Consider the following 12500-nt stretch of genomic DNA (forward strand, 5'->3'; position numbering starts at 1 on the left):
GTTTATAATGTCCATATTTAATGTTTAATAATGTCCATATTTAATAATGTCCCATATTTAATGTTTATAATGTCCATATTTAATGTTTATAATGTCCATATTTAATGTTTATAATGTCCATATTTAATGCTTATAATGTCCATATTTAATGTTTATAATGTCCATATTTAATGTTTATAATGTCCATATTTAATGTTTATAATGTCCATATTTAATGCTTATAATGTCCATATTTAATGTTTATAATGTCCATATTTAATGTTTATAATGTCCATATTTAATGCTTATAATGTCCATATTTAATGTTTATAATGTCCATATTTAATGCTTATAATGTCCATATTTAATGTCCATAATTCCATATTTAATGTTTATAATGTCCATATTTAATGTTATAATGTCAATTATAATGTCCATATTTAATGTTTATAATGTCCATATTTAATGTTTATAATGTCCATATAATGTCCATATTTAATGTTTATAATGTCCATATTTAATGTCCATTTTATAATGTCCATATTTAATGTTTATGTTTTTAATGTTTATAATGTCCATATTTAATGTTTATAATATATTTAATGCTTATAATGTCCATATTTAATGTTTATAATGTCCATATTTAATGTTTATATTTTTAATGTTTAAATGTCCATTTTAATAATGTCCATATTTAATGTTTATAATGTCCATATTTAATGTTTATAATGTCCATATTTAATGTTTATAATGTCCATATTTAATGTTTATAATGTCCATATTTAATGTTTATAATGTCCATATTTAATGTTTATAATGTCCATATTTAATGCTTATAATGTCCATATTTAATGTTTATAATGTCCATATTTAATGTTTATAATTCCATATTTAATTTTATAATGTCCATATTTAATGTTTATAATGTCCATATTTAATTAATGTCCATTATTAATGTTTAATGTCCATATTTAATGTCCATTTTAATGCTTATAATGTCCATATTTAATGTTTATAATGTCCATATTTAATGTTTATAATGTCCATATTTAATGTTTATAATGTCCATTTATTTAATGTTTAATAATGTCCATATTTAATGTTTATAATGTCCATATTTAATGTCCATTTTAATAATGTCCATATTTAATGTTTATAATATTTAATGTCCATATTTTAATGTTTATAATGTCCATATTTAATGCTGCCTTTATTTAAACTTTTTCCTTGCACTGCTATAGTTTTTATATGATAATGTCAACATTATTCTCTTATATTGTTCATATGTAATGCTGGTCTCTAGACTTTATCCTTGCACTATTGGACTTATTTGCACGAACACCATGACACCCCCTCTCATAGAGCATCTTACCGTGCAAACTGAATCCCACACACACACACACACACACACACACACACACACACACACACACATCAATAAAGAATAAAGCATCTATCTATCTATCTATCTATCTATCTATCTATCATCTATCTATCTATCTATCTATCATTCTATCCATCTATCTATCTATCTATCCATCTATCTATCTATCTATCTATCATCTATCTATCTATCTATCTATCTATCATCTATCTATCTATCTATCCATCTATCTATCCATCTATCTATCTATCTATCCATCCATCTATCTATCTATCTCTATCTATCTATCTATCTATCTATCTATCTATCTATCTATCTATCTATCTATCCATCTATCTATCTATCTATCTATCTATCTATCTATCTATCTATCTATCTATCTATCTATCTATCCATATCTATCTATCTATCTATCTATCTATCTATCCATCTATCTATCTATCTATCTATCTATCTATCTATCTATCTATCCATCTATCTATCTATCTATCTATCTATCCCTATCCATCTATCTATCTATCTATCTATCTATCTGGTGTCTATCTATCTATCTATCTATCTATCTATCTCATCCATCTATCTATCTATCTATCTATCTATCTATCTTTATCTACATCTTATCTATCTATCTATCTTCTATCTATCTATCTATCTATCTATCTATCTATCTATCTATCTTTCTTTTTCAAATCACTTGTCTGAGCTGAAATCTTATGAAATCTTTAGCTGGAACCACAGACACTTTCCCAACGACTCAACTTTCCCAACTTCACCGCGGTGAACTCGGAGTTTGATGTGAAACCATGTGATGTCCTAACACACCAACACAGTCTCTAAATATCAATAACTGATAGATGCATCTAGTGCATTCACGTCATTAGAAGATTTAGTTATATTCATATTTTCTTCTCAAAATAACTCCGTGACAGTGAACGCGCCTTACTCCAGGCTCGCTCCCGACACGGTTCGTCATGAGCTCTTATTGGCCGAGAGGATTCCACCCAGGAGGGAGGATCCGGTACGCATGCGCAGTGCGAGAGGGAGTGTGTGCATGTTTGTAAAGTTTGGGGGAAAGCGGAGAGTCAGAAAGGAAATGTTTGATCAAAGTTTGTATTTAATTAACTGAGAGATACTCTTTATTTTGTGCACACACAGACAGCGAGACAGACAGACAGACAGACAGCGAGACAGACAGGTAAAGTCTCTCTTTACTCTCTCTACGTGTCTCTTAGAAAAACCGAGATTGAAGCTCCGACATCCAGGCGGAGACACCGGTAGAACGCATCTCTCCAAGCCGGGCCAAGGAGCGCGACCGCAGGCATGAAGGTGCAGTTCGCCCCGCTGAACATCCCGCTACGGAGGAGAGACTTTCAGACCGCCGCCACGCTGCAGTGGGTCTTCTCCTTCCTGGCTTTAGGTATTATACACCCGTGTGTCCGCACACCTGTCTGTGTCTCTGAACACTTGTCTGTGTGTCTGCACGCCTGTCTGTGTGTCTGCACGCCTGTCTGTGTGTCTGCAGCCTGTCTGTGTGTCTGCACGCCTGTCTGTGTGTCTGAACACCTGTCTGTCTGTGTCTGAACACCTGTCTGTGTGTCTGCAACGCCTGTCTGTGTGTCTGCACGCCTGTCTGTGTGTTTGCACGCCTGTCTGTCTGAGACATGTCTGTGTGTAACAGTGTCTGTAACTTTGGTAGAAGTGTGTCTAAAGTCTGTTAAAATATGTCTTGTCTAAACGTCTTAGTAAGTCGATATTAAGTATCTGATATTAAGAGTCTGTGATATTAACGCCTATCTGTATCTGATTAAGAGTATCTGATATTAAGAGTGTCTGATATTAAGAGAGTATAAATAACTGATATTAAGAGTATTAAAGTCTGTTAAAATATATTAAGAATATCTGATATTAAGAGTGTCTGATATTAAGAGTATCTGATATTAAGAGTATCTGATATTAAGAGTATCTGATATTAAGAGTGTCTGATATTAAGAGTATCTGATATTAAGAGTATCTGATATTAAGAGTGTCTGATATTAAGAGTATCTGATATTAAGAGTATCTGATATTAAGAGTATCTGATAGAGAGTGTCTGATATTAAGAGTGTCTGATATTAAGAGTGTCTGATATTAAGAGTATCTGATATTAAGAGTATCTGATATTAAGAGTATCTGATATTAAGAGTGTCTGATATTAAGAGTGTCTGATATTAAGAGTATCTGATATTAAGAGTATCTGATATTAAGAGTATCTGATATTAAGAGTATTAAGAGTTTTCTTAATTATTAGAAGGTAAAGTTGATTATGAACTATATTGTGACTTCCTGAGAGTAAAGTATAATATTCAGGGTTTCCTTCCTAAACCTCAAACTCAGTCTGACACTCCAAAACACCTGCCTGTCTGTCTGTCTGACCCCCAGCCTGTCTGTCTGACCCCCAGCTTGACTGACCCCCCCTACCTGTCTGTCTGACCCCCAGCCTGTCTGTCTGACCCCCCCCCCTGTCTGTCTGATCCCCTGTCTGTCTGTCTGACGCCCTGCCTGTCTGTCTTACTGACTGACCCCAGATGAGGGGCCCTGATTGGTCAGTAGTTCCAGATGTTTCTAAGGTAACTGAGTACATTGACCTCTGTGTTGTATCTTGGGTCAACATGGCTCTTATCAAACACTAACATGTTGGGAACTGGTCCAGGATTAAGCAACGACTCTGGGACCAGGACCAGGTCCAGTCTGTGGTGCCCTGTGTCCCACAAACTGACTCTGGGACCAGGACCTGATCCAGTCTGTGGTGCCCTGTAGTGAGGATTTACTGACTCTGGGACCAGGACCTGATCCAGTCTGTGGTGCCCTGTCTGAGGATTTACTGACTCTGGGACCAGGACCTGATCCAGTCTGTGGTGCCCTGTAGTGAGGATTTGCTGACTCTGGGACCAGGACCTGGTCCAGTCTGTGGTGCCCTGTAGTGAGGATTTATGACTCTGGGACCAGGACCCTGATCCAGTCTGTGGTGCCCTGTAGTGAGGATTTACTGACTCTGGGACCAGGACCTGATCCAGTCTGTGGTGCCCTGTAGTGAGGATTTACTGACTCTGGGACCAGGACCTGATCCAGTCTGTGGTGCCCTGTAGTGAGGATTTGCTGACTCTGGGACCAGGACCTGGTCCAGTCTGTGGTGCCCTGTAGTGAGGATTTACTGACTCTGGGACCAGGACCTGATCCAGTCTGTGGTGCCCTGTAGTGAGGATTTGCTGACTCTGGGACCAGGACCTGGTCCAGTCTGTGGTGCCCTGTAGTGAGGATTTACTGACTCTGGGACCAGGACCTGGTCCAGTCTGTGGTGCCCTGTAGTGAGGATTTACTGACTCTGGGACCAGGACCTGATCCAGTCTGTGGTGCCCTGTAGTGAGGATTTGCTGACTCTGGGACCAGGACCTGGTCCAGTCTGTGGTGCCCTGTAGTGAGGATTTACTGACTCTGGGACCAGGACCTGATCCAGTCTGTGGTGCCCTGTAGTGAGGATTTGCTGACTCTGGGACCAGGACCTGGTCCAGTCTGTGGTGCCCTGTAGTGAGGATTTACTGACTCTGGGACCAGGACCTGGTCCAGTCTGTGGTGCCCTGTAGTGAGGATTTACTGACTCTGGGACCAGGACCTGATCCAGTCTGTGGTGCCCTGTAGTGAGGATTTGCTGACTCTGGGACCAGGACCTGGTCCAGTCTGTGGTGCCCTGTAGTGAGGATTTACTGACTCTGGGACCAGGACCTGATCCAGTCTGTGGTGCCCTGTAGTGAGGATTTGCTGACTCTGGGACCAGGACCTGATCCAGTCTGTGGTGCCCTGTAGTGAGGATTTGCTGACTCTGGGACCAGGACCTGGTCCAGTCTGTGGTGCCCTGTAGTGAGGATTTGCTGAGCAGGAAGGAGAGATGATCTGCTATTATATTATGTTATGATGTTATAATTTATATTTTTATGTGTGTGTGTGTGTGTGTGTGTCCCTGTGTGTGTACCAAGCATAGTGTGTGTCCCTGTGTGTGTACCAAGCATAGTGTGTGTGTGTGTGTGTGTGTGTGTGTGTCTAACAAGCTGTGTGTGTGTGTGTGTGTGTGTGTGTAACAAGCATAGTGTGTGTGTGTGTGTGTGTCTGTGTGTGTGTGTGTGTGTGTGTGTGTGTGTGTGTACAAGCATAGTGTGTGTCCCTGTGTGTGTACCAAGCATAGTGTGTGTCTAACAAGCTGTGTGTGTGTGTGTGTGTGTGTGTGTGTGTGTGTGTGTGTGTGTGTGTCCCTGTGTGTCAAGTGTGTGTGTGTGTGTGTGTGTGTGTGTAACAAGCATAGTGTGTGTCCCTGTGTGTCAAGCAAGTGTGTGTGTGTGTGTGTGTGTGTGTGTGTGTGTGTGTGTGTGTGTGTGTAACAAGCATAGTGTGTGTCCCTGTGTGTGTACAATAGTGTGTCCCTGTGTGTGTACCAAGCAGTGTGTGTCCCTGTGTGTCTAACAAGTGTGTGTGTGTGTGTGTGTGTGTGTAACAAGCATAGTGTGTGTCCCTGTGTGTGTAACAAGCTGTGTGTGTGTGTGTGTAACAAGCATAGTGTGTGTCCCTGTGTCTAACAAGCTGTGTGTGTGTGTGTGTGTGTGTGTGTGTGTGACAAGCATGTGTGTGTGTGTGTGTGTGTGTGTGTGTGTAACAAGCATAGTGTGTGTGTGTGTGTGTGTGTGTGTAACCCTGTGTGTCCCTGTGTCTAACAAGCATTGTGTGTGTGTGTGTGTGTGTGTGTGTGTGTGTCTAACAAGCATTGTGTGTGTGTGTGTGTGTGTGTGTGTGTGTGTGTGTGTGTGTGTGTGTGTGTGTGTGTGTGTAACAAGCATGTGTGTGTGTCCCTGTGTGTGTGTGTGTGTGTGTGTGTGTGTGTGTGTGTGTGTGTGTGTGTGTCCCTGTGTGTCTAACAAGCATATGTGTGTCCCTGTGTGTCTAACAAGCATTGTGTGTGTGTGTGTGTGTGTGTGTGTGTGTGTGTAACAAGCATAGTGTGTGTCCCTAACAAGCATTGTGTGTGTGTGTGTGTGTGTGTGTGTGTGTGTGTGTGTCCCTGTGTGTGTGTGTGTGTGTGTGTGTGTGTGTGTGTGTGTGTGTGTGTGTGTGTGTGTGTGTGTGTGTGTGTGTGTGTGTGTGTGTGTGTGTCTAACAAGCAGTGTGTGTCCCTGTGTGTGTGTGTGTGTGTGTGTGTGTGTGTGTGTGTGTGTGTGTGTGTGTGTGTGTGTGTGTGTGTGTGTGTGTGTGTGTGTGTGTGTGTGTCTAACAAGCATAGTGTGTGTGCGCTGTGCCCGAGCCTATAGGAGCATTGTACCAATGCTCTGTTAAAATAACAATGAAATGCTGCGTTATTGACTTTAGACCAGGTTGTTGTTGGTCAATGGTGAGATCACTTCCCACTGCATCAAGATAGCAATACTCCCAGAATGCACCTGAACACACCTCCCTGTAAGACCAGCACGCCCAGAATGCACCTGAACACACCTCGCTGTAAGACCAGCACGCCCAGAATGTACCTGAACACACCTCCCTGTAAGACCAGAATGTACCTGAACACACCTCACTGTAAGACCAGCACGCCTGGAATGCACCTGAACACACCTCGCTGTAAGACCAGCACGCCCAGAATGTACCTGAACACACCTCTCTGTAAGACCAGAATGCACCTGAACACACCTCCCTGTAAGACCAGAATGCACCTGAACACACCTCCGTGTGTGACCAGAATGCACCTGAACACACCTCCCTGTAAGACCAGAATGCACCTGAACACACCTCCCTGTGAGACCAGAATGCACCTGAACACACCTCCCTGTGAGACCAGAATGCACCTGAACACACCTCCCTGTGAGACCAGAATGCACCTGAACACACCTCCCTGTGAGACCAGAATGCACCTGAACACACCTCCCTGTGAGACCAGAATGCACCTGAACACACCTCCCTGTGAGACCAGAATGCACCTGAACACACCTCCTGTGAGACCAGAATGCACCTGAACACACACCTCCCTGTAAGACCAGAATGCACCTGAACACACCTCCCTGTAAGACCAGAATGCACCTGAACACACCTCCCTGTGAGACCAGAATGCACCTGAACACACCTCCCTGTAAGACCAGAATGCACCTGAACACACCTCCCTGTGAGACCAGAATGCACCTGAACACACCTCCCTGTGAGACCAGAATGCACCTGAACACACCTCCCTGTGAGACCAGAATGCACCTGAACACACCTCCTGTAAGACCAGAATGCACCTGAACACACCTCCTGTGAGAACATGGGCCCCAGATGGGTGCAGGTGTATTTACTGACCTCTGGGTCGGTCTAACCTATCAGAGAGACTCGGGTCGGGCTTTGTGCTGCAGGTTCAGTTTAGGACCCTTAATGTTTATATCTGACAGATTGTAGCTGTCTGTGTGTTTCTCTGTTTCTTTGTCCGTCTGTCTGCCTGCCTGCCTGTCTGTCTGTCTCTTCTAACCTGTCTGTCTGCCTGTCTGTCTCTCAGCCCAGTGCTGTCTGGCGGCCTTCGTCCTTCTGGCTCTTTCTGATTGGTGGATGGCGGCCGTGCTGTATGCTGGTTGGCTGTGGCTGGACGGGGACACGCCCAGCTCTGGGGGTCGGAGGTCCCACTGGGTCCGCAGCTGGAACATCTGGAAACATTACAGAGACTACTTCCCCATCACGGTAAGACAGGCAGGCAGACAGACAGACAGACAGGCAGACAGACAGCTGGAACATCTGGAAACATTACAGAGACTACTTCCCCATCACGGTAAGACAGACAGGCAGACAGGCAGACAGACAGGCAGACAGACAGCTGGAACATCTGGAAACATTACAGAGACTACTTCCCCATCACGGTAAGACAGGCAGGCAGACAGACAGACAGGCAGACAGACAGCTGGAACATCTGGAAACATTAGAGACTACTTCCCCATCACGGTAAGACAGACAGGCAGACAGGCAGACAGACAGGCAGACAGACAGCTGGAACATCTGGAAACATTACAGAGACTACTTCCCCATCACGGTAAGACAGGCAGGCAGACAGACAGGCAGACAGACAGCTGGAACATCTGGAAACATTACAGAGACTACTTCCCATCACGGTAAGACAGGCAGGCAGACAGACAGGCAGACAGGCAGAGAGACAGGCAGCTGGAACATCTGGAAACATTACAGAGACTACTTCCCCATCACGGTAAGACAGGCAGGCAGACAGACAGGCAGACAGGCAGAGAGACAGGCAGCTGGAACATCTGGAAACATTACAGAGACTACTTCCCCATCACGGTAAGACAGGCAGACAGACAGACAGGCAGACAGGCAGAGAGACAGGCAGCTGGAACATCTGGAAACATTACAGAGACTACTTCCCCATCACGGTAAGACAGACAGGCAGACAGGCAGACAGACAGGCAGACAGACAGCTGGAACATCTGGAAACATTACAGAGACTACTTCCCCATCACGGTAAGACAGGCAGACAGGCAGACAGGCAGACAGACAGGCAGACAGGCAGACAGGCAGAGAGACAGGCAGCTGGAACATCTGGAAACATTACAGAGACTACTTCCCCATCACGGTAAGACAGGCAGGCAGACAGACAGACAGGCAGACAGACAGCTGGAACATCTGGAAACATTACAGAGACTACTTCCCCATCACGGTATGACAGACAGGCAGACAGGCAGACAGACAGGCAGACAGACAGCTGGAACATCTGGAAACATTACAGAGACTACTTCCCCATCACGGTAAGACAGGCAGGCAGACAGACAGGCAGACAGACAGCTGGAACATCTGGAAACATTACAGAGACTACTTCCCCATCACGGTAAGACAGGCAGGCAGACAGACAGGCAGACAGGCAGAGAGACAGGCAGCTGGAACATCTGGAAACATTACAGAGACTACTTCCCCATCACGGTAAGACAGGCAGGCAGACAGACAGGCAGACAGGCAGAGAGACAGGCAGCTGGAACATCTGGAAACATTACAGAGACTACTTCCCCATCACGGTAAGACAGACAGGCAGACAGGCAGACAGACAGGCAGACAGACAGCTGGAACATCTGGAAACATTACAGAGACTACTTCCCCATCACGGTAAGACAGGCAGACAGGCAGACAGGCAGACAGACAGGCAGACAGGCAGACAGGCAGACAGGCAGAGAGACAGGCAGCTGGAACATCTGGAAACATTACAGAGACTACTTCCCCATCACGGTAAGACAGACAGACAGGCAGACAGACAGGCAGACAGACAGCTGGAACATCTGGAAACATTACAGAGACTACTTCCCCATCACGGTAAGACAGACAGACAGGCAGACAGACAGACAGGCAGACAGACAGACAGGCAGACAGACAGGCAGACAGGCAGACAGACAGAGAGAGGCAGCTGGAACATCTGGAAACATTACAGAGACTACTTCCCCATCACGGTAAGACAGACAGACAGGCAGACAGACAGGCAGACAGACAGCTGGAACATCTGGAAACATTACAGAGACTACTTCCCCATCACGGTAAGACAGGCAGACAGGCAGACAGACAGACAGCTGGAACATCTGGAAACATTACAGAAACTACTTCCCCATCACGGTAAGACAGGCAGACAGGCAGACAGGCAGGCAGACAGACAGCTGGAACATCTGGAAACATTACAGAAACTACTTCCCCATCACGGTAAGACAGGCAGACAGGCAGACAGGCAGCTGGAACATCTGGAAACATTACAGAGACTACTTCCCCATCACGGTGTGTACTGTTTTACTCAGATGGTAAGACAGGCATGGCAGGCAGACAGGCAGGCATGGCAGGCAGACAGGCAGACAGGCAGATAGACAAAAGGTGAGAGCTTGTAGGATACAATGTGAGAACTTTGAGAACAAAAAATCTGAACTTTTATGTTAAAATTTGCACCTGTAGAAAATATTCACACACCTGTTTTCTGAATGTGTCACAGAAACAATATTCACTAATGCGTAGATTGGTATTTACATGAACACAATGACAGCTGCACACTTGTAATGCAACATTTACTTTTTTTTTACTCTGGTTCATTTCAATTTCAATTTTATTTATAGTATCAAATCATAACAAGAGTTATCTCGAGACACTTTACAGATAGAGTAGGTCTAGACCACACTCTATAATTTACAAAGCCCCAACAATTCCAACAATTACAGTAATTCCCTCAAGAGCAAGCATTGCGACAGTGGCGAGGAAAAACTCCCTCTTGGGAAGAAACCTCGGACAGACCCAGGCTCTTGGTAGGCGGTGTCTGACGGGCCGGTTGGTGGTGTGATGAACAGTGGCGATAATAGTCACATTAATAATGGAACAGTGACTGGATGTAGCAGGAAGCTGCAGGGTTCAGCAGGAAGCTGCAGGGTTCAGCAGGAAGCAGCAGGGTTCAGCAGGAAGCTGCAGGGTTCAGCAGGAAGCTGCAGGGTTCAGCAGGAAGCTGCAGGGTTCAGCAGGAAGCAGCAGGGTTCAGCAGGAAGCAGCAGGGTTCAGCAGGAAGCTGCAGGGTTCAGCAGGAAGCAGCAGGGTTCAGCAGGAAGCTGCAGGGTTCAGCAGGAAGCAGCAGGGTTCAGCAGGAAGCAGCAGGGTTCAGCAGGAAGCTGCAGGGTTCAGCAGGAAGCAGCAGGGTTCAGCAGGAAGCAGCATGACATTGCAGGGCATCGCTGATCATCATCATTTTCCATCTCAACCACAACTCAGTGATTACAACCTCTCGAATCTGTCTCTATAACTTCACATGTTGTTCTCTCTCATCACCAAGAGGAGAATCTGTCTCTATAACTTCACATGTTGTTCTCTCTCATCACCAAGAGGAGAATCTGTCTCTATAACTTCACATGTTGTTCTCTCTCTCATCACCAAGAGGAGAATCTGTCTCTATAACTTCCCATGTTGCTCTCTCATCACCAAGAGGAGAATCTGTCTCTATAACTCTTGGTGCTAAACTAATCGGTACCTGTGGACTACAACTGTGGAGCTCTGAAACCAACAGAGGGGGAGAGCAGGGTCTCTATCACCAGAGGAGGAACGACTCTGTCTGTCTTATTTATGTAGCATGGAAGCTAGATGGATTAGCAAGCTAGCGTTAGCTAACTAACCAACCAGCCCACTTCTAAATAAATACCTTTTAATTATCTAAACGCTGACTAACAGTCAGACTGAAACTCTGGCGCTGAGCTCCAGGTCCTTCAGGCGCAGACCGACTGGTGTGGTTGAGATGGAAAATGAACCAGAGTAAAAAAAAAAAAAAGTAAATGTTGCACTACAAGTGTGCAGCTGTCATTGTGTTCATGTAAATACCAATCTACACATTAGTGAATATTGTTTCTGTGACACATTCAGAAAACAGCTGTTTGAATATTTTCTACAGGTGCAAATTCTAACATAAAAGTTCAGATTTTTTTATCTCAAAGTTCTCACCTTTTGCACCATATTTACCTTCGTAACAGCCCCCAAACTGCACCACAGCTCAGCGCGGGCAGACAGACAGACAGACAGACAGACAGGCAGGCAGGCAGGCAGGCAGGCAGGCAGGCAGACAGACAGGCAGGCAGGCAGGCAGGCAGGCAGACAGACAGACAGGCAGACAGACTGACTCCCAAAAACTGCACCACAGGAGACAGGACCCAATGCAGATAGAAACTAAAGATCATTTATAAAACTCAAGGAACCATGATTCCTGATCAAGCTCGGTTGAGGAGCATGTTTCAGAGATCAGGCTGATTATTCTTGATCATTGATCAGGCTGATTATTCTTGATCATTGATCAGGCTGATTATTCTTGATCATTGATCAGGCTGATTATTCATGATCATTGATCAGGCTGATTATTCTTGATCATTGATCAGGCTGATTATTCTTGATTATTGATCAGGCTGATTATTCTTGATCATTGATCAGGCTGATTATTCTTGATCATTGATCAGGCTGATTATTCTTGATCATTGATCAGGCTGATTATTCTTGATTATTGATCAGGCTGATTATTCTTGATTATTGATCAGGCTGATTATTCTTGATCATTGATCAGGCTGATTATTCTTGATTATTGATCAGGCTGATTATTCTTGAT

The 12500-nt window shown here is 44.3% G+C and overlaps 1 protein-coding gene across 2 annotated transcripts in view; it reads left to right on the forward strand.

Annotated features, from left to right (window-relative positions):
• Positions 1-2353: 2353 nt before the first annotated feature.
• The window catches only part of mogat3a (monoacylglycerol O-acyltransferase 3a), a 183844-nt gene continuing 173697 nt past the window's right edge, over positions 2354-12500 (forward strand). The window contains exons 1-3 of one of the 2 annotated variants that reach the window (XM_028564275.1): positions 2354-2381; positions 2596-2780; positions 7902-8080. In XM_028564275.1, coding sequence (XP_028420076.1) covers positions 2684-2780; positions 7902-8080 — 276 coding nt within the window. In that variant the 5' untranslated portion in view covers positions 2354-2381; positions 2596-2683. Of the gene's footprint in view, positions 2470-2595; positions 2781-7901; positions 8081-12500 lie in introns of both variants that reach the window. The other variant, XM_028564274.1, reaches the window with a different exon arrangement.

This window comes from Perca flavescens, chromosome 19 (assembly GCF_004354835.1).
Source record: "Perca flavescens isolate YP-PL-M2 chromosome 19, PFLA_1.0, whole genome shotgun sequence".
NCBI lineage: Eukaryota > Metazoa > Chordata > Actinopteri > Perciformes > Percidae > Perca > Perca flavescens.